At 35.0% G+C, this 27,541-nt stretch overlaps 3 protein-coding genes across 4 annotated transcripts; 2 read left to right on the forward strand and 1 right to left on the reverse strand.

Annotated features, from left to right (window-relative positions):
• Positions 1-3,082: 3,082 nt before the first annotated feature.
• LOC105452196 lies at positions 3,083-6,232 on the reverse strand. Its single transcript, XM_011693096.1, has 2 exons — positions 6,154-6,232; positions 3,083-3,830 (listed from the first exon to the last, which is right to left on the reverse strand). The coding sequence occupies exons 1-2, from the start codon at positions 6,160-6,162 to the stop codon at positions 3,513-3,515; spliced, it is 327 nt and encodes a 108-aa protein (XP_011691398.1). The 5' UTR covers positions 6,163-6,232; the 3' UTR covers positions 3,083-3,512.
• Positions 6,233-8,947: 2,715 nt separating this feature from the next.
• LOC105452197 (uncharacterized protein DDB_G0286299-like) lies at positions 8,948-12,133 on the forward strand. Of its 2 annotated transcripts, none has more exons than XM_011693097.1 (8): positions 8,948-9,190; positions 9,300-9,535; positions 9,715-10,449; positions 10,553-10,672; positions 10,756-10,848; positions 10,931-11,068; positions 11,166-11,330; positions 11,642-12,133. In XM_011693097.1, the coding sequence occupies exons 2-8, from the start codon at positions 9,322-9,324 to the stop codon at positions 11,854-11,856; spliced, it is 1,680 nt and encodes a 559-aa protein (XP_011691399.1). In that variant the 5' UTR covers positions 8,948-9,190; positions 9,300-9,321; the 3' UTR covers positions 11,857-12,133. The 2 variants fall into 2 exon arrangements, with proteins under 2 accessions (XP_011691399.1, XP_011691400.1); XM_011693098.1 differs by having other exon boundaries at positions 9,715-10,443.
• A 4,436-nt stretch (positions 12,134-16,569) lies between these two features.
• LOC105452198 (serine/threonine-protein kinase SBK1) lies at positions 16,570-23,543 on the forward strand. Its single transcript, XM_011693099.1, has 2 exons — positions 16,570-16,963; positions 20,157-23,543. Exon 2 carries the CDS (start codon positions 20,157-20,159, stop codon positions 21,321-21,323), a length of 1,167 nt encoding a protein of 388 aa, XP_011691401.1. The 5' UTR covers positions 16,570-16,963; the 3' UTR covers positions 21,324-23,543.
• The last annotated feature ends 3,998 nt before the right edge of the window (positions 23,544-27,541 follow it).

The following is a 27,541-nucleotide window of genomic DNA, read 5'->3' on the forward strand; positions in this document are numbered from 1 at the left end:
ATTTCTTCGATAAATAGACTTGTCGCCTTTTCACAAGAGAAATGAATCACTTAAATTTTAACTAATTTATACAGAAACACAGAAATAATCTACATTCATATGTATGTTTATATAAATTAAAAATTCATATAGGTAACTTATAAAATTCATTTGATTATGTAAAAAATAATTATTTAAATATATAATCTATTCTAATCTTCTCTCTTTTCGTACGTATTATTTGTTCTGTTTCATTTTGTTCTATCAACAAATCGTAGTATTAATGTGAGGTTGAAGTATGATTTCTCACGGGCATCACAATGTTGGTCGATAATCTTCGAATCTCTATCTGCTTATAACGGTGCAATTATCGTGTTTGAATGCACAATGCATCGTGTGGATTTTACGTACATATGTGTGTGTGAGTGTGTGTGTGTGTGTGTGTGTGGGGGGGGCTTTAATCGACCGATTTCGCGAGTGCAGGCAACGTCGGCCGGCGTCGGTCAAAGTTAGGAGCCGGTTAACCCACCTGACCGGGGGGCATTGCTGTTGCACTAGTGTGGTCGGTGTCTTTGACTCGCCCCCGAAACCGTAACCTGTCGGCGTAATCCCTAACCGTATACAAACATCATTCTCTTCCGTTAAGATTAGCAGTCATAAGAGCGAATACATACGTTTTTTCTCTTTTTCCTCTCTCCCTCGACCTCCCTCCCTCCCCCCCCCCTCTCACTCTCTCACTGTCTCTCTTTCTGACTAGTGTATCGCGTGTGTCCCGACCAGAACAGCACGTGTCGGTGTACACACACGAACGCGAGAGGACAGGGCCACGCGCTCGAAGCAACAACCTGTGTGCGACGTGAATATTAGATTTCACACTTCGTGAAGATGTCGCGCTATAATAGCACGTAATAGCGCATGCACGAAGAGGAGATAAAGCCTCGCTGAGCTAGTTCGCCAATTTTCATCGCGATGCGTTATTCCGAGATTACACTCGATCAAAATACATATGTAATTGTGATAGAAGTGGCTTTCGTGTTCGAGGTGGTATTGGATACAGTCATACATTTTAAGCCATCTGGAAATAAAATCTCTAATCTATATTTGATATTTTGTTTAAAGAAGGATGTATGCCAATTGTATGTACGTACTGCTAATGTTAAAGCTCTTTGCTCAAATCTCTAATTTGTAAAGGGTTGTTTTAAATGGATTTCATAATTGATTCAGAAACTATAACTTTACATCAGATTCGGAATGTCGGAATTTGATACAAAGATTTCCTTAACTAATCGAATTCTTTTTATTGATACGTAATTCTTACCGAATAATTTTATAAATTTAAATTCAACTGATTTTCTCGTTTTTCTAATCACTATTTTTTAAGGAATATCAAAGATTCACTTTAATACCTATGTACTATTAGGTTACAGATTTTATAGATAGACGTGGTTAAGTCAAGTTTTTCGAGTGAGCTGAAATCCTATTATCCTCGCGCTCGACGATCAACATGAGGCGCTGCTGGAATAAGGCGCGGTATCGAAGATACGCGAAGTTCAGCTAATTTTAGTTTAAAGCTACCATAAGCTCGACGACTGCACGTAGAGCCCTGTGTAATCTCGCTGTTAATCGGTTGCGTGTATTAAATCCAAACGCCGACTGGATTAAAGTTCTAACACGTACGAAGGACTGCCATGACTTGGTGCAATTCGCCGACGAAATAATGTCCAGCAAGTACGAAATAGCAGAAGCTAAAGGGTGGCACGTCAATCTTAGAAGAGTGTAACATATTGACTAGTATGAATACGAAATATCATCGAGTTTTTTGTGCAATAAAAGAAAAGTAAAAGGAATAAAATCTCTAATTCTGTTTAAATGAAGTAGTCTTTAAAATCAATAATATATAGACTATTTAAACAATTAAAAATATATATATTAAATAATGTTTCCTATAAAAGACATCCACGTTTCGCAGTAAGTATGGATATAAAATCTTTATATTAATAAATATAAAAATGTAATCAACACTCGTCTTTTATATTTATCGAAAAGTATACACGAATTTAAGTTAAACGGAGATTTTTTGTTTTTAAATTTGTAAGTACTATGTATGCGCCTATTATTTTCAATCTTTATTTTATATTGCTCAATATATCGTTTATTCCACTAAATTTTGTTTGTGGCGTTATCTTTCGAATAAAGTGAACAGCAAACTGAAATCGATATAACGCTGTCGGCATCTTCTCATTTTCGCCGATAGGAAATGCATACTGACTGCTAATATTACTACTGACTGCTGATATCTTAGATTCCTTATTTAAATATATAATATAAACAACAATTACATATATAATAGCCACAATTTATATAACTGCTACATAAATCTTAATTTTAATGTAAGAATAACATAAAATCACGTTTCCGATAGTATTTTCGTTTTTACCGACGAATGCTATGTATGTGAAACAATGTAAAGAACGTTGTTCCCATAAAATAATCAATTCTTGTTATTTATTGTTATTTTTTCGATTATAAAATAATTTATGTATTTTATTATCGTAATATTTTAAAGATATAATTGTATTGTTGAATTTTCGTTAGTATTGTAAAACATTTTGTTTAAATTCTATTCACTAGTTAGCAATATTGCTATCAACAAAATAATACAGAGCACCATATGTAAAAGATGGAAAAATAAATTGCGTAATTATATTGTCGATAAAATTCATTTCTCAATTTCTTGCTTCAAACTATATATACTCAGCAACATTCTTCTATTTGTTTAAAAAATTGCATATATGCAATTAGTGCGTAATAGTCATCCTGTGAGGTAATAACGAAGAGAGAGAGAGAGAGGAGGTAAAAGGAAAGGAAAAAATGTAAATTGCACGTTTTCTCCTGTGGTTTCCGCGAATGATTTTATCACTTTTATAATTACATAATTACGACGTAGTAGTATAGTAAATAACTCAAGAGTTATTTACTTTACATATATAATGTAATAACTTATGGATGATTATGTATATAAGTACATATTTTTTATCTTTTACGACGCAATCTATATAATTATTCCTTAATAATATAATAAAGTATAATAATTTCAACAGACTTATTTTGGATTATTTATTCATTTATTAATAAATCTTCCAAAATGATTGATTAATCATTCTATGTTAATTTCAATAAGATGTTAAAAATTATATAACCAGTAGTATGTATTAACTCTCCATTTTCATATAACTTGTATCCTTTCAGAGACTTCCATTTAGATTTCCTTCTTTATTAATGTGATGCATATGCACAATGATATAATCGTGACGTGGTTATCCATACAATTTTCAAAAAGTTTCTTACTTTCTTTTTTCAATAAAATTTTAAATATTGGAAATGTGCTTTAATCTTCTGTGATTTCATTAGTAAAAACATTCGTGCAATTTATATGCAATGCATTATCCAGATATAATGGTGACGATAGCCAAATGTATTTTAAATGTTATTGTCAGCAAAGTATTACATCTTAGATCCCGATTTTCTTCTTTTTACTTGACATCAGGCACTTGCGACAATCTCTTCAGGATGACATCAGGGATTCGCTTTTCCGCCAGATTCGCCGTTCCGGGAAGTCGTTGAGATACTTGAGATCTCTCCGCCAGATTATTCCTCGCCGGCAGATTATTCGTCCCCGTGTCGTATAAGCGAGATATTGGAAGTGCCTTTTCGTTTAGATTGTTAGTACCGTAAAACCGCAGCTCACTGTCGACCACTTCCGCGTTACTGTCCAGATGAGGATCATGACTCACATGGGGTTCATGTGGAGCCGCCAATGCCCCGTAAACGCCAAGGAATAGTACCAGAAACTGCATCAAAAGCATTTGAATGCAACGCAGTTGCATCAGTGCGTGTGCGCTTATACGAGATTTTCATTTACGCACAGAAACCAATTGCTTTCAGTTATCAATCAAAATAGATAAATATTCCAGAATTGCTTGATTTTAACTGCAAATTTGTTGAATGTAGAAATAATTCATTATGTAAATTTTAAAATTTCAATACTTTCTGAACTGTAATTAATAAAGAAATGCTCTCAGCAATTTTTAACGTCTAGATTGGAATTAATTAACAAAAGTATGTATTCATTTAAATTACATAAACTTGAGTTTAAAAAATCTTAATTTAAAATTAAAAAATTAACTAATTAAAATACTTAATATTTAATATTCAAAATTTAAGTTAAAAATTATATTTCTTTATTAAGCGATCTTAATTTCTACAAGCGATATTGTAATATTCGCAAAATGTCTAGATTTGAAAATTGTTTAGACTATCCTCGCTTAGTCGGTATTTCGCATCTCGCGAAAAAAACGCGAAGTTCCATAAAAAAAAAAATCACGCACGTGAAATTTATTTTTTTTTTTAACGCGGCATAAACGGGATTTACGCGAAATTAACTCAAAGTCACTGGAGGGATCTATGCGAAAATAAATGCCTTGCTCGGCAATGCAGCCGCGAATTTATGACTTTTTATTGCGTCGCGCAAATACATGGAACTGGGCGATTTCACGAGCAGTGCGGTGGAAATCACGTGGAGATTGAATTCGTCGGGGAATCCCGTGAAAATTTAAAGCGGACGACGACGATTTGACACGACACTCGCAGGTAGATAGATAGAAATACGTGTGGGAGAATCTCCCACACACCCCCTCGCTATTTCATATAGACACGATCTCGGGCTCCACTTCACTTGACCCAAATCGCGACCAGGTTAAAAGATAACCCACTTTCTCGCGATTGACTAGAAATTCTTCAAACGAGACAAAGTTATTTTCGTATTGGATAAAAAAGATTTTTTCTCATTACCGATCGCGAGGACAGATCGTCGAAACAAGGTATTTGCGTCATAGAAAAATCATTTGCTAATTTTAACAATGGAATCATTTCACACATAAAAACTTTTCTACTGTCTTTACAATTATATTTACAATTTAATACGGTCCCTTATCCAAAAATATATCTTTTCTGTATTTATATCCATAATATAATGAAATCGTGAATAAAATTGTATTTTATTTTGGTTTTAAGTTAAATTTCCTTAAAAGTTAAAACAAAGATTAAAATGCGTTTGAGAGAATCTAATTTTTTAGAATTTCTTAAATTTATATTCAATTTATATATCTTCAATAATTAAATGCTAAAATTAATTAACGATGTAATACGTTCCGCGAAAAATGTACATTTCAATAACATTTTAATATTACATTAAATAATTTTATCTACATTTCTTTCAGTCATCACCAGCTACGCGTTTTTTTGTAACACAACCATTTCCAAGAATATTCCAACATTATTAATTATTGACGACCTGTTCGTACATCGTCAATCTTTACGAGTAACTTTGCCTTTGCCTTCAGTGATAGATTTATAATTAAATTTGGTTAAAATTAGGCGATCGGCAAACTCCCGCCTACACAATCACGCTAACCATTCACGCAATTTTAGCCACGAAATCCAATTATAAATCTTGTTACTAATAGTGAAGCAAAATTAACTAAGGACCAGAAAATTTTGATTTTATCTTCTCAAGAATATTTTGTTTGACAATTAAAAATAGGACCAATTTAAATAAAGGAGTAAATGTATAAATTGTCATAAATTTACGTCTATAAACGTTTTAGGCACCAATTGGCTTTTCACTTTTCGTTATGACTTGATATCAAAAGACGTTTATTTTTTTCAAAAATTTCATTTATTAAGAATTTAAGGGATATCTGTAATACCCTTATGTAAGAAAAACTTATTAATAACTTCGAAATGTAGTAACGAATCGCTCATAACAGCTGAGTCATCTCAAAAAAAGTTAAAAGCCATTTAGCACTAAAAGTCGACTCTACCACTCTAATCAGATTAATCGTTTAATCAATATGGACTTTTACACTTGTCACTTTTTACATTTTGAATTTTGCACGATTCCCATTACGTAAATCCCCTAACTTCGTCAAATCTCACATTTCGATTCGAGGAAAGTTAACACGATTGGGATTTTGACGAGGAAATTTCACTTGGGAGAATAACATGGCTAACCACATGGTTGACACATGAATTCGACGTCACTCGCGGAAAACACGTGTGGACGCATTTTCTTTTTTTATATTACTTTTCACGGAATTTCTGATTCCCTCTTACCTCGATCATGTTCGCTCGATGCGCAGCACCTAACTATCCGCGAGACTGGCCCGATGACACTTTTATATAAGTATACGTGTGCCTGCGTGTGGGCACCGGTCTTACCGCGCGTGGTGAATCGACGTTTTATTTTTGTGAGTCAAACGAACATGATCCCCTGGAGGCAAGATTTCTTTCAGATTTATTTTTTCTTCTCTTTCTGCTAAAGTTATTACTCTCAACAGCCGTCAACCTCCGCTTACATCCGCAATGGCGTAGACATGACTCTTTCAGAACTTTTTTATTAATGCAGAAAAATGATTATGAAAAATATTGGAGAGTTTCGAGAAAATTCAAAAAATTATTTTCTCTTTACCTGACGTTATATGAAACTTATCTAATGTTTTTTAAATGTAACATTGACCATAATAGATCTTTTTGCATGTGTTAATGTTCCGAAAGATCGTGTATTTCTAGGTAGATTTATCACAATCAAATATCTAAAAACTGGTTTCATCGCTGAAATGATTAAACAATTGCAATTGCTATTATTACTTGCGGAGCTGTACACGATCTCTCGCGATGAGTTGTTTGTAAAATCAATCTGTAATTCCATGTTTTCGCGCGAGCAAAAATAAGCCGAGGTGTAGCGGCAACGATTTGGAAGACCTCGAATTTTCGGACAGAAATCGATGTTTCTCGGACATTGTTAACGTCTCGGCAATGTGATATATCACCTGTCTTCGAAAATACATTGTTCCGACATGTGCAATAAAACATATGCACGGATTATAAATATAAATCCATGGATTATACAATTAATTATTACACTAGCAGCGCAATAATAATCTGAATATATAATCTCTCATATAGATTAATATACATATAATTACTACTTAATTGCTATGCGAATCAGCTTGGTTAACGCAATTATTATAAAAAAGTCAGACTGCTTCCTCTGAGCTAAATCGCTTTTGGCAAATTTGTGCAGTAAACACATGAAAATGACCTAGACAAAGTGTTTCTTCTCTCTTTTATAAATTCATTAATTATATATAAAATAGACTAAAATGTATATAAAATCCCTGATATCTTCAAATTATTTCCGAAGTTTTATTTCCGCAAATTATCTAAATAATAATTATCAATAGCGTTAAATTGACGTATCCGCAATTACTGTTCTGCGGAAAAATATAAAATCAAAGAAAAAAGAAATTTTTTTTTTCGTTTTCTGTGTGGAACGGAATAAAAATTCCAACATTCATCGTTAACGTCGTTTGAAGTTTTAAACTTATTAATTGCTATCGTTAATAATCATTTTTCAAGATCACATGAAAAGGCAATTTTGCAAAATCGATGAAATCGCACTGATTGATACCAATTGGCGCGCCGACAATTCCGCGTATATAAATATTATCTTAAAAGATGAGAGTGAGTTTTGTAGTGTTCTAAAACATTTATTTATTGAAAATTGTCAGATGGGTTTTGCCCAACAGTCAATTTACGCATATCATGATTTGAAAAAAATATTGTCTGGCCATCCAAAATTGCTATACTGTTTTATTTCTATACTATGTTTATTTCAAAATTTTATAATATCAGATATCCTACAAAATGTTCAATGATCAGTCCTGAAGGGAGGAAGGGAGAGTATCTTCTTTAAAAATGCCATACTTCATAAGAACTATTTTTACAGTGACACAATTAATTCACAGCCCCAATCTTCGATTATACGTACTGAATAATTCATGCCACCCTGGATTTCAACTGTCTGCTTACTTTCATTTTGCGAAAAACAAGATGAATATTGTTCGTAAAATCGAGATACGTCTATTAATGCCTCGATCCCATCGGGCCAGTGCCTCTAACGTATATAGGACATTAGTAATTAAAGGAAAAAGGAAAACGTCCCATTGGAGCGTAACGACCGATTTTATCCGTCTTCGAAAATAAACGCTGTTACATAGCCGAGAAAATTAGCTCTGCTTCATAAAAGGTGTCAGCTTCTTCTACTTGATTTCCCTCGATATTTAAAACGGATGAAGCTATATCGCAGTGAATGACGCTACGGCCGACGTGACGGGGGAGTACACTTGTGACATCACTTGCAATCAAGTGATCTCATCGAGGGTCGTGTGACGTCACGAAGCCCTATTCCACTCGATCGACCAGATGTTACGGCCGTGTAAAGTCCATGCGCCGGCATGATGACGTCATTGAATTCTATTCCGTCCCGCTACGAGAGTACGCTCGATAATCCGGTTTTTCTGACGCGATTCTTCTCCAAGCCTACGCGTGCCTATCTCGATAGGATGCCACGTCGTTATAACGGCAACGTAAGAAAATCACATTGTAAAGAAGAAATTGCGACGTAAAAACTGGAATCGTGACGCAAATGAGATATCGAATCTTTAATTTGCTCGTTCTACATTTTATAATATGCGACGATACATTAAAATTAAGAGATGCCTTTAATAAGTTTAAACTTTCTCAAATGAGAAATTACATTAATGTGTAACTATTTGTGTAATAAAAATTATTTATTATTAAAGACAAAATAGTTTTTAATAGGATTAGTATTATTATAGATAGATAGATAGATATTAGATAATCATACATTGCATAATGATAATATAAGCTACAATTTAAAATGATTGTACATAAGCTTTTTGAAAAGCATATAGGTATACGTTAGCATAAAAGTTACAAAGATTGTCTCTGTATATTCTAGAGACAACGTTTCTTGTTATTTACATGTATGTCGAACACATACAGAGGAAAAATCCCTACCGATCCCTGGCAAGGATTTCTGAGAAGGTTAAAATCTATATAAACACAATTCACATAGTTCTGAGGTGTCTTTCCTCGACGGTACACGTGTTCCTCCTCGGAATTAATACGTCTCCGCATTATTATTTAAATATCTTATAAACGTGCGTTATTTCAATTATTTTTAGTATTTTAGTAGAAAACTGAAATAGCTAAAAACAGCATATCCACATCGTTCAAATAAGTTGCAAGAAAATAAATCTCGGAACAAAGAAGAATTTTGATGCAAGTAAGTTATATAATGTGTGATTTTCACTTCTCTCAATATTAAATAAAATTGTAAAAATATAATATTAAAATATATATGTCGTATTGATACTTAGAATATTTCTTAATAGGCGATTATATCAAATATCGATTATGAGTCGTAATACGAAAAATCGTAACGGTAACATACGAAGATCAGCATTGTCGTTCGCCGGTGGGGACGGTTCGCTCGACGTTGACCATGTTTTAGAATCCGATCCTTGGAAAGATATTGAAAAGTTTGAAACAAGCGAAGTCGCTCGTATTCAAAATGTGCTGAAAGATTTCGGTGATATGATTGCACAAGAGAAGACTCTTAAAGTTAAAGGTAAGAGCCAGATTTCATAAAAACTCATTATTATTTCAAAAAATTCGTTTCATTTCATTAAATCATTTTTCACTTTGTCACTATTAACTATTTTAAACCAATTTTCTCAATAGAATTAAATTAAAATAAATAAAAAATAATAAAATAAAATAAATTTAATAAAATGAACAACTGTACAGATCATACCACTGCGAAGAATAAAGCAAGTCCAAGATCCGCGAAAAAATCTCCACTGAAGGATTCAACAATGAATTTACCTGGGACTTCATCAAGTACGAATAGCGAAAACGTCGTAGAAACACAAGCTACTGTAAGTGAAAAGAAAAGAGCTCCAAGAAAGCCTCGACAAACTCGCAAAAAGGATAAGAAAATGATGCCGCAAGAACTTCTACCTGATATCGATAATGCAAAAGAAGAAAGCCAAAAATCTCCACTGAAGGATTCAACAATGAATTTACCTGGAACTTCATCAAGTACGAATAGCGAAAACATCGTAGAAACTACAGTAAATAAAAAAAAAAGAGCTCCAAGGAAGCCTCGACAAACTTCCAAGAAGGTTGAGGAAATGATTCCAAGTTTGCAAGAACTCTCACTTGATATCGATAATGCAGAAGAAGAAATCCAAAAATTTTCAAACAACAGTGCCAAGAAGAATGTCAATTCAATCAATAAAATATTAGAATATAGAAGCCTACAAGATATAACGAACATCAACGAAACTGGACTTGTGCAAACGAGCACTCCTAAAAGAGAAATACCAATAAAAAAAACGATAAAAAAGACGGCGAAAAGGGAAGAATTAACGGCAGAAAATAAAAGATCGAAAACAAAAAATTCTGAAAATAAATCAGAGAAAAATGTTCAACATAAAAAACAGAAATTGAAGAGGAACACAAAAGACAAAGAAGGTGAAAGTAAATAAAACATCGATTATATTTTTCAATTTTTACGTACCTACATATTTTATAGGACAGTTACTCTTAAAAATGATAATAAAAATACAATATTATTTTTCAGGTAGCGCAAATATACTTGGAGAACAGGAAAAGACGAATGTGAAATCGGAAAATAATTTGAAATGTAATAAAGTGAATCAAAATTTGTCGAAAAATAAAGTAGAAGATAAAAAAGTGGAAAGTAAGATTAAAATATATATTATATATTTTTTCTACAATAATAATGTTTCAATAATGATTTTATTAATAATAAATTTTCCTTAGACTGCTCAACATTTCTTAGCGAAATAGAGAAGAAATGTGAAGAAGTCGAAGTCAATAATAATATAAAGAAGATTAACAAATCTAAAGAATACAGTAAGATACTAAAAAAGAATATAGATTTTTACAAAGAAATTAATCCTCTATACTCATTTAAATAAGTGCATATATTTTTCAGACAAAAGCATGCCTAATCAATTGAAAAAGAAGAAACTAAAAGAAGAAAATTCCGAGAAAAAAGTGAAAAAAAGTGACCAGTCACGTAAATCTCTTAAGCGGATAAGTAATACGGAGAAGACAAAATGTCAACACGGAAGTAAGAGAAACATCTAAAATATTTCTATATACATATAATCAGTTTAAACAAATATCAATTTTCACTCAATTTATATCGATTGATAATTACTTTCCAGAATGTTGCGCAAAAAAATCCGATAATCAGTGTTCGAGAGGAAAAAAGCAAGTCGAAAATGAAAAACAATATAAGAAGAATATAAAAGCTGCGAGAGCTATCGAAGATCTTAGCCGACGTATAACCGTTGTCAAGAAAAAGATGGATTGTATTAAAAATGATTTAGGTAAAATCTTTTATATCTTTCAATTCTCCGTTCTATTTTTATATGCCAAAACTGAATTCCAATTCCTCGTCAATTTGCTTTATGCCGACTGTTAATTTCAAAGAATTTTTTATGTTTTCAAGAAATTTTGTCATGACGTTAAATATTACGAGAATTAATCCCCGTCGTCACGCTTAAGACAAAATTCACTTCTCCTATTGGACAGTTTGATAAATTCTTCTGAGAATTCACGCGCGAGAGTCACGTAACCGTGTCCTAAATACGATATTTCCGGAACTGATCTCTTGTTTCTTTTTTTTTCTTTCTTCCAGAGAGCAACGAGTTATTAAATAGCAGTTTCGATGAAGAGTCATCGTATTCGTCGCAATCGTCATATTCGACGTATTCAAGTTCGTCCTCCGATTCCCGTTCATACACGAGCTGTAGCTGTTCAAATTGTTCATGTGATGAGAGTGATTGCACCTCAAGCGATTTTTCTAGCGGAAGCGAAAGTGAGAGTACAAGCGAAGGAGAAGACTCACGTTGAAGCGAATTGGAAACGATATTGGAATGTTAAACGGAATTATACAAAATTGAAATGCACAAGAAGTCAAAACTATATTTTTGTTTATTATAATTATAGTTAAGAAATTTATTTACGTACATTTTATTTTTTACTTAATTTTATTTCTTTGTCATTATATAGTAGTTCATTATAATTGTATACTTTTCCAATTAGCATTAATTGCTTCTGAAATTGCTTAAGTTTATAAAATTTATTTCTCGAATGATTTTTAATGATATTATCAAATAGCAAAATAATATTTTATAATATTTTATATTTTATTTTGCTATTTGATCATATCGTTAAAAATTTAATTCGAGAAATAAATTTTGTATGCTTAAGCAATTTGAAAAGAAATTAATGCTAATATTTAAATGTTACTTTAATTAGATTAATTTAATTAATTCGGCGCGATTAATTGAGAGGAATTATATAATGTTTAAAATAAATTATAAGCAATGTAATTGTAAAGAATTTTATGAACTAATAAAGAAGACTAAGCAAAGAAATTTTAAAATACACATTGGAATACAATTTTTAGCGAATAATGATACGGATTTTCATGAATGTAAAAGCCGTTTTGATAGTCAAATCATATTATCGTTGAATACTAATGGGATAAAATCTTATCCCAATATTTTGCGCTTTTTATTTTATAACACGAATTATAAACATAGGACGTCATAGGATATCATACGATCTATATCTCTGTTTTCAATATACCGATTTCCTTTTTAAACATGTGATCTAATATACTTCTAATTTTGTTAGCGATTTGTATATATATTCGATCTAATATGTTATTAATTCTACTAATATTTCAAATTTCGCTTCCAAATTTCTCAGATACATCTTATCACGTGGAACATGAACATAAATTTGCGGCCATCCCTGATGTATAAACGACAAATGACCCTTAGGTAGAAGATGCACGTGCAGCGTGCAGTGCCTTCGATCGGGTGCATTAAAATAATGCGTACATCGCGACTCTTAAATTAGTCGTCTTACCCTCTTTACCCGTGTTGCTATTATTCGCAGCGTTTCGGCACCTGCTCCATGCGCACTGCCGTGATTTTTCTTAACGTTCTAACTGAAAACAGAGAAGACTAAAAATAGGCGGTTTGACGCACGTTGCCGGTGTTAAGGTAAGTAAGCAACATGAACCGTATGTTTGCTCTTTTCCCTCGGACGATAATCTCCTGGCGCCAATACGCCGTTTGTCGTTCCCGCAAATGAGAAACAGCTACTGCAATAATAAGGAAATATCGAGTCCTGCGCAAGTTTATCTGAATCATGCAGAACAGGACAAAAAGGAGTCTTCTTAAAAATGGATCATTAAGATTATCAGTGGATACTGACTTTAAAACTAAAATACTACGTACATGAAAGTGAAAGAAATCGGAATTATTAAAAATAAATAAAATATTTTCCCATTTTCTATATCTTTGCAGAAAGAGAATAAAAATCTTTCCTATTATTTATTACTTTTCTGAAATAATCTAATAAAGGAATAGTCTAATAACTGGTTGTTAAAGCTACGATTAAACTTGTCGACAAATAATTGGAAAGATAAATAATTTGAGGAAAGCAACAAGGAAAATCCAAGTTGCTAGAAAGAGAAGATACCTCAACATCAGCGTACAATAATTTCGCGGAATCGCTTTCTTTTTTTTTAATAGTGACGCGCTACGTATACGTATATTATGTATTTTTGTTTATTGCAGCTGCAATGATTAATGCGCTTGGAAATAACGGCAAAAACAAAGGCGTCCTTAGATATCCATTAAACCAAGCCAAAGTTAAATCAACTCTTCGAGTTGGCGGAATCTGCAAAATATCTCAGAATCTCATTGTTACGAAATCTCTTAGAAGTTGCGAAGTGAAGATACAAAGAAGTTAATCTGAAAATTTCACCAAAATTCAACGACAGAAATCATAATATACTTGGTAAAAACGTTTAAAAAAGCAGAAAAATTCTTCATTAGATATATTAAACTAGATATAATCAATTTATATGTATATCATAAATTTCGTCATAATTTTATTTAAGAGAAATCAAGTCAAATTCAGCTAGAAAATACTAAAAGCGAGAAAATACATGAGAAAATATAAAGGAATAAGGGAGATCTCAATATCTGAAAATGCGCCATAGTTTGCGATAAAGATCTCGCGGTTCTCCAATATAGATGTTTCGTCAACCACGTTCCGCGAAACCGTCGCGTCGACTCGATAATTATATACCTACTCCCGATTCGTGACAACTCCGCGTGAGCTCTCCTCTTCTTGCGCGTCCCTTTTTACTCATAAATTGCACCATTACTGTGTGCGTACGCGAGACTGAATCGCTCTCATCTCGCGGATCCATATGTGGGCGAGATCGATATGTGTATCTATGTATTTGCCTTCGCGTAGGTGGATCACGTTCACAGACGTATGTCGGAGGTAAATCCTCTTCGACACAAGTCCTGCCTTATATATCCTTTTCTCCTCCTCTTTCTTTCCCTCTCGCTAGTTTTATTTTCCTTTTTTTCCAGCCTCTGTTCCCGATTCGCTTTTCAGTCAATACTGTGCACTCTATTCGAAGAACCCCTCGAGATACGTCCACCTTAATGGCGGTGTCTCGTGTACTTTGTTTACTCAACGTTGACATAAAATATACCTTTACCGGGAATAGCTTAAGTTGGATTTAGTGAGATGTATAAAGCTGAGATGTATAAAGGATGTGAATTATTTTAATACCCTTTTTCCCGTGAACTTCCAAGTATCGTTAGATGACGAAAGTTCACACACGCGAAAGAATGATCGTGCAAGAAGCCATCCGGCAAATGATAAATGTTCTCAAAGTTCAGTGGCTGCTTGGCAAGCGTCACGAGACTAGTGCTGCACGATTAGTCAGTTGCTTCACAAAATAGATAATAGTCGCATCCGCGAAGATCTAATTATAGTTAGAAACGGATTACCGCGAAGCAAGATTTAACAAAGTTCCATCATACATTTATAGGCTGTTTTTGTCAATAAGTCAATTTTGTTAAATCAATATACATATATATGGTTATCACGAAATTTCCATGTCTATAAATCAACCCTGTTGTTCCACTTGCTGTCTCAGCAAGGGACACATTATAAGATACATATACACGTAAACACGAGTTCGATGACGCCAACATATTCCTGTGCACCCTAGATTCTCTCCGTTTCTCGAAATTTGCCGACGTCAAGATCTTTCGCGTAATTTACGAATTAGGGAATATGCGAGCCTATTCATCGTCATGTGATTACACAATAACTTGCACTTACACTTACTTCCCTCGCACGACCGTTTTTCTTATTTATATCTCTTTAATATCCGGCTGTACACAGTCGAACATCTCTATGGGCTCTCCGTATACTTGACATACATTTTAAAAATACTTTCAGGTGTAAATTCGGATTCGTGACGAACGCGTAATCTGTATTATTTAACAACGTCTGTGACGGTGAATTTAAGAAAGTAATATCGATTAAAACGTATCCGCAAGAGTACGAATCCAAGCAGAACAACAAGTCATCATGAATCATCAAAATAATTATTAAAAGTTATATCGATAAGTTATGATTCAGTTATGATTCATTTTAACGTCATTTTGACGATAATGTGACCTGCTGTTCTGCTTGGGTATAAATTTGTAATAAATTCGGGATATTTCACAATCCTTTACATTCAAATCATTTCCGATTATAGATAGCAATAATTAAAACTTTTTAAAACAACAACGCGTACAAGAGAATATAAAAGTAATAATAAATTACAAAGGTGAAGTTGATCATTACAGTGTCACGTGACGATCCTCTCTTATTTGGCTTTATATTCATGGAAGCTGGAATATTAAACTGACGGCGGAAAGTCAATAAATTCACTTTAAGTCGGTTCGTGTCAATAATCCATTCGTGCAGGTACAAAAATATACTTTGCGCGAATTCGACTGGTATACCAAAATGGCTTTATGCAAAGCAAAATTCACAGCCAGGCAGACAATAAGGAGCAACTTGAAAGAATAAAAGATGGATATTATTTATTCTCCTTCGTCCCTGTACGTCAATAAGAAAAAAAATGTTATAGGTCGCAACTTCTATATAAGGCTTCGCTTATCATTTTGCGCGCATCGCTTTAGCTCGCAGGAATTCTTGATACTCGTGAATAGTTATCGAGTCCTTGCTCCTAAATCTCGAGAATGCGTTATTATCGAACACGTGCGAGCAATGTATTCGGTCACGGAAAATTAACGGGAGCGATTTAATCATAAACAAAATAAAAAAGAACTCCCACTATAGTGCATACAATTAATATTTACTATTCTCCTGCGATTAGCATAAATCGACAATTTGATCGCGGCAAGATAGAATTTTTTTTTTATCCGAATGCGAATATGGCAATTCGTGACTAAGGATAGCGCACAATCGATCAACGGCCGGCACGTGGAAGAATTCTGCGGTGTATCCCGTCCCAGGTAACTTCCTCTATTTATCGAAGTGTCCGCCTCATCGTAAAACGACGCGACTCGTCGATTCGCATAATGCGCTCGTTAAAAAAAGCTGCCGTCGCGCGACACGGCGTTACGCTCGTCCTACAACCGACGTCGTCGTGTGTCCCGCACCCTTTTACAAACTACGTCTGCGCGCCCGCCGACCGGGGTCTATAAAAGCGACGCGGAGCGTCACGACGCTCCAGACGTTTGAGACACGCGCAGCACGGAAAATGTGACCGAACGGTCGTCGTATCGTCGTACCTCGCCACCGGAGTCTCTATTTCTGTGCCCGTCTCCCAAGTGACACCACCTGCTCCGAGAGCGAAATTGTCAGAGGACACGGTTGACATAATTCCTACTACGCGCGCTGATTCGGCATTTGTGACACTTATGAGCAGACGACACACGCGCGTGTCAGGACTCATCGCGATATGAAGATGTAAACGAGGACACGTTAATCGGAATTTAGTCGAGCAAGAGTGATTTACACGCGCATTTATCGATATATGCATACGTTGAACACCTGCAGTGTACCAGAGTGAAGTGACGTTTCTGTCGATTGTCAAGCGAATTTTATCGCCGTGGTACGTATCTGTTATCGTGTTATCACTTGTAACTGCGTAACTTTAATTTACACGGCTGTGCCGATACTTTAATTCTCAGCAAAAACTGTTGGGTCTTATAGAGAAATCTTATATACTTAATTTAAAAATTGTTAATATTGAAATTAGTTTTTTTTTATATAAAAGGATATCGAAAGACTCTACACTTGCTGAGAGTTGAAGTTATATTATAAAAATTATGTTTTCGAAAATTATGCTATACTTGACGATGTTTGTGAATTGTTATTAAAACGTATCGCAATAAAAAAAATAACAAATGCAAAAAAAATATAATGAATTATCAACAAACCATGAGAAATTATTATTATAATTGATTATAGCACTATATTTTTACAAACGTTTAATTTGTTAAAGACTTAATATAGACGATCGCCGGCGACACTTGTGGCGCGTATGAGTTGATTTCTATATACGTGTCGACCAAATTGCTTCATTAAATACACGGTATGCACGCACGCACGCACGCACGCACGCACGCACACCAAAGTATAACGCCGCTAAGTCGCGTGTATTAAAATAGAGTGCCCAGTAAACATAAATGCTAAATATATACCTGCGCCTCTGAGACTTGTCAGAATTAACCGGTCGGAACCGGTGGTATTGTGAAAAAATAACCGTGACACACAACAATGAACAGAAAATAGAAAAACGAGAGACAGCGTTATCTACAATTTGTTAAAATTAAAGTCATTATGACATACGACATTTGAACCTATAAATAGCGACATTTACAATGCTCACACAGCAACTACACATACACCTACGAGGCGAGGACACGTAATTCGCGTATCTCGTAAATAATTAAAATGAGAGAAAGCTTTCGATATGAATCTTCATCGCGTACCCAATATGATATATCGCGTTATTAAAATATACACGACCACGCCACCCACGAAGTCTGTCGCGTCATACTGCATTCATTTCGTCATATAACGACATTTACGTTGTGTCTCAGATCTCCAGAAATTTATGGAACGACCCGAAGTAGATAAATGTTCATTCATTAAACGAACGATGTTTGTTTTCGTGAAATTGTAGATGTCTCTTAATGATCTGCGTGTTGCAGCTTGACAACAAACGCAATCTTTCGAAATTATTAAGAATATATAACTTAGCTCGTTAACCCTTAAATCTTTTCTAAAAATCAGGATGTACACTTTCATTATCAGATTGTTTCGTATCAGATCAAATAAATAATAATATATTATAAAACGAATCTTAATAATAAATAATATGAATATATCAAAATTTCACAAATATTAATTTCTGTATTTTTAAAAACTTGAACTGATTATATGTGTTGAATGGCGTAAAAAAAGAATTAACAATTTATTATATTTTCAGTCTATTTCTGTCCATCTAGCTTTAAAAAAAAAATTCATTTAAATTATATTTTAATGTAAACTAAATATATAACATTTTGAATTATCCTCAACTCGCCCAAAATAAAGAAAACTCTATCGATCTGCCATTTATATATACATCTTTTACCATTCGCGTACAATTTTGTAACACATTCGATTCTGCCTTATTTCTCGTTATAATAGCGATAAATTGGGTGAAAAATCGACAAGTACGTGACACGATGTCGCGAAAACAAAATTCGCGTGCAAGCTTGGAAAGTTTTGGGATTCGGCGCCGACCAGACTCGCGCGCCGTCGACCAAAGCGTGAACGGTTCTCGCTATTGATCTAGCGAGGGTCTAAATGTCCTGGGTTCACCCGGCCACCCTCCGGCCCGAGTCTCTCAGGCTTTCCGCTGTACCGCGAGAGTGCAGCTCTTTTCAACGGAAACGGGAGAGGAAAAGCATCATAGTGGTGCGCGCGAAAGAAACGAGAATCGCGCTATCTCCAGTGGCGATGTTCCAAAAACTCCTCCTGCCGCTCTACCAACAAAATTATCTATTCTCGAGACGCGTGATCGTAAAATCGAGGGAGAACATAACACACGATTTCATTTACGAGATAGTAAATGCAGCACGGCGTTTTTGATGACGCACGTGCGAGATCACGCGGCGAACGTGGCTGGAAGAGAAACGGTGCCCAAAACCGCAAGGAGTATCGTTAGATAGATCAATGTCTGCTTAAAATTGCCGTTATGCAACAACAACAGATGGATTCCGATAAGCTCTAGTTTGCGCACTTTACCGGCGAAAATACACGATTTCGTGATATATATGTTGTATAAAGTTCTCAGTACATTGCTTTCAACTGTAGATTCCTTGAATCCATTTGTAATCGCATTTTCTATGTCAAAATTTAAATCGCACATCAGCTTTTCTCATAAAGTTCAGACAGAGAGGCATGCAATTTTAGATATTAACTTTAAAATAACAATTATATAGAATAAATTTACTTTATATTAAAAACATAAGAATTTAGTATAATTTTTTTTCTATTAAAATATTACCAGTAAAAATAATCAGATTTTTGAAGGCTCATAAATTTTCTTTCTTTACAAAAAAAAAAAAAGATTTTGAGGAAAGATGTGTATTTTCACTTTAAGGAATGGTTACGTCATCGGGACAATCTTTCTTCAGACGGCTTCCACCTCGCGCGGCCCACAATATCGCACGTGTTCGCGATGTATCATATTCTAGAACCGCGATTGATCTACGCGTTGCTATTTATGAACTAGAACGCGCGTTGCACGATCGGGGAAGAAGTGTGAATATTATCTTTTTGCGGAAGGAAGCGTGGGAACGTTTCTGAATATGGTCGTACGTTTGTCGCGTTGACGATTGTAGGCGTTGTATATGCCTGGAATGCATTGTTCCCACGGGACGAAGATAATATTCCTTTGACAGAGAGTTATCCAAGTATGAAATCAATGTTGACGTCCTTCAATGTGGACAGATGAAATTCTAATTTCCGGTCTCGACGTGGAGGCGGTCTATACAAAACGAAAATGGCAAGGACAAATATGCCAGTCTCTGTTACGTCTCTATACAGGGATAAAAATAACAAGAACTAAAAAGACTGTTTTTCTGTTGCAATGACAACGAAAATAGATTACAATAAATTCAAATAATAATACAATAATATTAAAATATCTAAAAAAAAATCGCTTGCCATATATTTATGCTATCTCTCTACATTCAAAAATAGAAAAATTAATCCGTCTAAAATAACCTCGTATATTTTTTTTGTTTCAGATGAAGCTGCACGAGAAGAAAGAATCAGGCATCCACAAAATTCAAGAGGTGCCTCTTGAGGAACTGGAGTTATCGAAGGAATACAATGTGGAGAAGACTCTGGGTGAGGGTAGCTTCGCGAAGGTCCTTCTGGCAACGCACAGGGCGACCCAGACAAGGGTGGTCCTGAAAGCGGTTCATCAAGAACTCACGTCGGAGAAGGACTTCTTGCGAGAGTTTCATTATTCGTACCACCTAAGCCCGCACCCCAACATACTCTGCTCATACACAGTCGCCTTTAAGGCGGAGAAATGTTTCGTCTTCGCGCAGGAATACGCGCCCTACGGCGATCTCGCTGGCAACGTGAAAGCGGGCGGACTCAGCGAGGATGCCTGTAAGAGAATCGCTGGCCAGCTTGCCTCAGCCCTCGATTTCATCCACTCGAAACAGCTGGCCCATCGTGATATCAAGCTAGAGAACGTGCTAGTGTTCGCGCAGGACATGAGCAAGGTGAAGCTATGCGACTTCGGCTGCACAAAACGCGAGGGCGTCCTCGTGAATAAGATCCGTTGCACTTGGGTGCCGTTCCAACCTCCCGAGATTCACGAGATCATCAAGAACGAGAGGTACGCTTGCAAGAGGAGCTCGGACTGCTGGCAGTTTGGCATTGTCCTCTTCGTGTGTCTGACCGGCAACCCGCCGTGGCAGAGCGCCGATCCAATCCAAGATCCAGACTACTCGGCCTTCCAAAGATGGTTGAAGCGACGCACCACCAAGATCCCACCGACCTTCCGTCGCTTTACTCCCAGGTTACTGCGATATTTCAGGCGAGCATTCGAGCACAAGCCCGAGAAGAGGCCTCACGTGACCGAGATCAACAAGTACCTAAAGGACTCGTGGTGTGTCAGTAAGATCAGCCACAGTGCGACGTCGACGTCGGTCGATGTCAGCGAGAGCCTCGCCAGGCGAGGCGACAGCCTGCTCTATCTTGACACCATATTGGACGACAGGCACAACGTGGACGAGAACAAGAACAAGCTGAGAAAGTTGCTTAACAGTTACGGCCTGGAGACTACGGTGGACCAGAAGGTCGTCACCAAGAGGATATGGGAGTGGGTGATGCAATGCGACTCTAACATAGACACAGAGTCGGGTCTGATCGGCAGCTTCAGCACGGAGGACATGTGAGAGATAGTGAGAACTTCCAGCGAGCCGTGCCTTCGGGTCACCCAGGAGGAGCCAATTAAGTTCCGAATGGGCAGCTTTTACATGCCGACCTCGTACAGACGTGCCAAATAATCAGCTGGAGCTACCTAGCCGAGAGAGACACTTTCCGGAAAAACTCATTCGAAGAGTGTGCCGCGAAGAAAGCGGTACGCAATTCTGTTCCAGCGATGTTTCCAGAGTATCGAAACGCTAATCACAAGCGGACCAATTACTGACGAACTTCTTTAATGAGTAAGAATAAAGATTGCGGAAAAATTCGAGAGACAATGACATTTGTATTAATATTGGTGTTGAAAAAAATGATATAATTCGCAATTAATATTCCCAAAAAAGTTAATAATGCAAAAAATGTCATAAAGATGTTTAGACATTTCGGTCTCTCAAGTATTATCTCTATGTTTATTATGTTATTTTAAGAATTCGAACCAAAAGTGAGATGTCTCTTGATTATAAGATGCTCTAGCAATTAAGTATAAATGTGATATATAAATATCTAGAGAGAGAGAGAAAGAGAGAGAGAGAGAGAGAGAGAGAGAAAGTTTGCGATCGAAAGAATGTTGGTAAGCTGATAATTAGCTTGATGTACTAATATAGAGACTATAGAGACAATAATACCGGCATATGATTTTTGCGTTAGTCAGTCGTTCATTCGGTAAACCGATGGTCTTAGTGATGCCTTATGCGCAATTAAGCGCGAGGTTAAACAGTCATTTAAATATATTTTGTATATCATTCAAATCTGAAATTCGTTTCTGTTTATATTATATGTATATTTATTGTTAGTGTAATCGCGATTGTTAGGCAAAAAATAAGGAAACAAGAAGACTGTATAATCCAGGGATTCCTAGACTGGAGATCATAACTCCAAACGTAGCGTAGTTCGTGAAAATATTTTCGGAAACAATCCATTTTTATTCCAATAATAATTAATAATTGGAAAATGGGGAGAAAAATTAATTGCTACGTAAATTAAAAAAGATGTGTCGTTCTATCTTTCAAAATTTTTATCACAATAGGTATTCATATCGAGAAAACAAGCGCTGAAAACGTTTAAGAATCTAGCATAGCCGAATATAAGGGTCACAACGCGAGATCGGCGATTATCGGAAATATCGTTAACAACAAGATGTAAATCACACAAATGTAGATACATTTACATGGATTAGGTATGTATTCGCATTCGTGCTAGACATGTACATACATATATGTGTGTACGTATATATGTAGGCAAATATAGTACACATATATTCTTGTAGCAGTTTATGGTGTAGCGCATAGAGGTTCCGTTTGTACAATTAGTTACGCCATTTCGTAACGGTGATATAGGTACAGCGTAATATTGCATGCACGTTGCGATTCCAACGGTTATATAATAGACTTTCGTTAACGATCTCGCATTAAAACGCCCACAAGCCCCCGCGGATAACAACATGTGAAACGGGCTTTTAGCGACGACTCGGTTGCCAAGTTCATCGCTTGCTTCTTGCAATTGAGTATCTTAATCCACACGACTTAATTGATCAGAGTTATAATCAGAGATTTACATAATAATTCCGTTATAATTATATCAATTACAATCTACAAATAACGGAATCGATTTCTAGTCACACACTTGTGATCGTACGGTAAATCGGTCTGGACTGATTTGTATTTTATGAATATCCGAATTGCGCGAACGCAAAATTATAAGACTGAACTAGAAAAGCTCCAAAAGCTCCAAATTGAAGAAAAAGAGGGCGTCGGTTTATTTTTATTCGCTTCCGACGCACGTAATTTTCCGCGGATATAAAATTACCAATAAATAAATCGCAACGTGTGGGACTCGTGCACGATCTCTCCCCTAGGATCCCGCAAGTGGATCGTCATCTGAATGAGGTACACTCGTAAGAATCGGCGTAAAGAACGCGCTAATGATCGGAATCCATGCGAATTGCGTGTTTCTATATATTTGTACGTTGAATGTGGGAGTATATACGCGCGCGAGCATTACGACCCGCTCTACAATATTCGGACAATCATTATTATCTCACTGCTATTCTTCCGTATTGTCCGAATTGACTGAGTGATAATATAAAAGAGTGGAGGAGCTTTTGCAAGAAAGCCAGCGCGCATAGCCTCCATTAATACGAAGCAATGTTTTGTATATATTGAAATAAATCTTAAGATTGTATAAACTTGATATAAAAAGCATTATAATTTTTCCCCCATGACTCTTATTTTAATACATATATATAATCACGTGTTTTATTTATTATTCAATTAAAATCACTAATATAAAATAATTAATTTATATTATACAGTATATATCATTTACTGTTATTCATTATTACATTGTTACATTAACTCTGTATAAATTTGTCTATCAGATTAAGATTTTTTTTGTTGAGCCATAATTTTGTTGTTGCACTTTGATACCAAAAATAATCATTTACCTTGCCTATACGACACGTAAACTCATTATCTAGATTATGTCTTGTGTAACTTTTAACGAGAGTGCAAATTGAATTGTGCATCAGCGGATTAATTAGGGCGCGTCGTTCAGATTTTTCAACCTACGCGGTCTACATCCGACTATAGTGTAGAACGGGGTGGTTAGCCATGGCTCGGGTGTCGCTATGGCGACGAACCCTGGATACCCGGGCCAACTGAAAGCGACGCATCACCCTGCTTCTCGTTCCCCGGAATCACCCTATCGAAGCGAATAGATGCGCGATGTAACAGGCGCGATTGTTACAAACACGTATTTTTTTTTTGTGCCACGTCTCGTAGCCACCGTCGTAATAATTGACAGAAGGATGGACGGATATACAGATTTCTAAACCATGGAAATTACAAGTGATGTTACGCAACGTCGAGCAAATCGCGTTATGCACTTCGATATTTGCATCTGTGTCGAGAAACATAAGCATGCGCACCATTAGCAAGGTCATTAGTCAACTTTAATTATGTAGAAATCCTAACCAGCTCGACCTTGATGTCGGGGTAAGAGCACGCGAACACGGAATTTTCATTATTTTTCTTTGGAAGCGCACGCGAATAGTCGAGGCAAAGGTGAACTCGCAAGAGGCAGTCTAATTATTTCGCGAGTCTCGAGAAACACTTGAAACTTCTTCCAACGTAGAGAACGAGAAGCACATACTTTTAAGATTTTGTTCTTGAACAATATAATTCTGATTATATTTAATGAAATCTTCATATACACTTCATAGTTTTTTGAAATTAACATTTAATTCTAAAACTTTTTAATCTTTTTTCACTACTTAAATTATTTATATTTCTTGGAAATAAGTTATTAATTACATATAAATAATATATTTAAAATAAATAATAAATCAGTAATTCTGAAAATATAAAAAAATAAAAAACATTAAGCAATTAAAAATTAATTTTTTTTTTATAATTTGATGTTAATAGAATAATTTAAATCTTTAAAATATTTTGGGGATATTATTTCGTATAATATATTCTCTTCTCATTTATTTAACATATTATATTTTTAGATTTCTGAATGTATTACATTCTTAAATTTTTAAATTCTCTCCTTCATCATGACACTGATTTTATCTCGACATTATAAGAACATTGTCTTATCTTTAATTGATTCTATATCCAACTTGCCATCAAATACATCTGCACATTTGTCGTTCTTATGACGTTTGATGAGAGCACCTAAATGTCATTTACTCCATCTCAAGAGTGCCAAGATAAATTCATCGTCCGCGATGCAAAGCGTCCTGATATTGGTTGACACACGAGTACGTAATACTCCAAAGAATATTTTAAGACCCTTACTTATTTAATCTTTACTAAGCGACCCACAAGCTGTGACATATCCTCGGCCCACTTTCCCGTTTCTTCATTACACATATTATGTATTCCAATACATATTTCAATCCATATGTCTAAATACATGTAAGATTCGATGTGTAAACATATAACAAGTCCGTTATTGATATTAATCGAAATAGTTATGATAATTTAATATGAAGGAATGTGAAAAAACATAGGACAAATTTTTCATGTAATAATTTGCTCTCAAGAAAATCATTTTGTCAATAACAAGCTCAATATCCTTCTTTCTTTCCCAGTCTTTCTCTTTTTCTTCGTTTTTTTTTCCTTTTCCTTTTAATTCATGTTCTCGTTTTCTTCCTTTCTCCCTTTCTGCCTCTTTTCCTTTCCTCTCTCTTTTACTTCACTCTTCTTTAGTTTTTGATTTTTCTGGCAACACCGGGTGTTCGAGGCCATTAGTTACGCCACTGGTGTGCATGCATCAAACGAATGTCTCGACATGCACCCGCGTTCCATCATCTTCCTTCCGATGCGCGCGTATTTTGGACCGGCGTGCCGCTATTTCCATCCACGTGGCGAGTATTCTCGGCGGCTTGTTTTGATAAGCGCCGAACCGACTGGATACTTGACAGGACGTTATCTCCGCAAAGCGGACATCAAGTACATATACAGCGCGGAGATATGTTTAAACGCATCGTAACATAACAATACGCGATGAGAGATCGATTCAATCGATTGGTCCAACGCAAAAGTCAACAGCAAATGCACATGTAACATTTGCGAGCATCGTAAAAAACAATATTTCAGCAGCAATTTGATATTTGCTTATCACTTTATTATTATGCTTATTGATGTCTCATGAAATTAATGAACCAGAAATTCCTCAATTAAAAAATCTGTATTAAAAGTAGGGTGATGAAACAACATAATACTTTCATTTATTTCTATGTCTATAATATTTCAATAAAAAATTATGCGTAATGTTAGATTAGAATTTAGAAAAAGAGAATCCTGAATTCTTACTATCTTATATTACCTGAAGAAATTCCTTTATTCTTATTATAAAAACTTCGAAAAGAAGGTAAAGGAGGCAGTAGTTTTAAAAAATTCCTTTAACATTTAATATAATTAATTAATCAGTTTTCTTTGATTATAAAGAAAAATAATTTTAAATATTGTAAAAAAGTTTTAGAAGAAGACTGAGAAAAAATATTCAATAATAAGCAGATGTTGTTAAAAAATATAGAATGTAATATGTACAACTATTTGAAATAATTTTTTGTCTTTCTTATCATAGAGCAAAAATGTAATTGTAATCAAAGAGAACAGCAGCTATCAAAATGTTGTCTTTTCTCTCTCTCTCTCTCTCTCTCTCTCTCTCTCTCTCTCTATCTTTCATCTGCCATAAATCACAGAAGAATTTCGAGAACAAAATAAATTAAATCGTACACGTCAGAATACATCAGTAAAGGAAATATAGAATCGAGCAGCTGTAAAATTATACGTTTATGCGTTATACAAATGTAAAAAAAGTTATATATGGCCATTGTTTTAAATGCCAGAAAAAGATAAATTTATAGTCTCACGTATATATATACTGAGATATAAATGTACATCGGAGAGATAATGCAGGTTGATGTTGGGTGCCTTCTCTCACGCAGACGTGCTGTCTCGACCAAGTCGCGTAATGCGGTTACTTGACGAAAAATAAAGCCGGGCAAGTCGCCACCGGGGACGAGTATCGTCATCGATCCTCCGGTCCAACGCCCCGATGTCTATTTTCATACCGTCCAACCTATTTATATATCATCGTACGAACAACGTTCCACATGTATCGGTGCACGCTGTGATCGGTGCGCCGATTGCAGCAACACTCTAACATCTTAATCATTTTCGATCTAACAAATTGGCGAGAGAAATCTAAATTTTCGAGGATTGTCTATGTATAATTCCAAAGACAGATTTAAAAAAATTGGATTTTTATTATAAATCTATCTTGGAATATGCACAAAATCTCGACGTTTTCCAAAAATAATTGAATAAAAAGATGTTAATAAAAATTTATTCTATCTCTAGAATTGTGAATTTTAACACTGAGAAAAAAGGCTAGTAATAGCTATGTATTTTGTTTCGTGTATTGATGCAATATTTAATAAACATTATCAAACATAATAATAGCAATTAGCCGTTTTATAATAATTATTAAATATTAATATTTAATAAGTAAAATTAGCATTTAATTAATTTTGATTATATTAATTGTACATTTGAAACTATTTTACCAAAACTTCAGTAACTATTATCGAGGCTTCATTATTATTACCAGATTTTTTCTCAGTGAAGTTTTTCAAGTCAATTTCAAGTCTTTGAAGTTGGAGACTTCTTTCTAC

Source organism: Wasmannia auropunctata, unplaced genomic scaffold (assembly GCF_000956235.1).
Source record: "Wasmannia auropunctata unplaced genomic scaffold, wasmannia.A_1.0 LD336036.1, whole genome shotgun sequence".
NCBI lineage: Eukaryota > Metazoa > Arthropoda > Insecta > Hymenoptera > Formicidae > Wasmannia > Wasmannia auropunctata.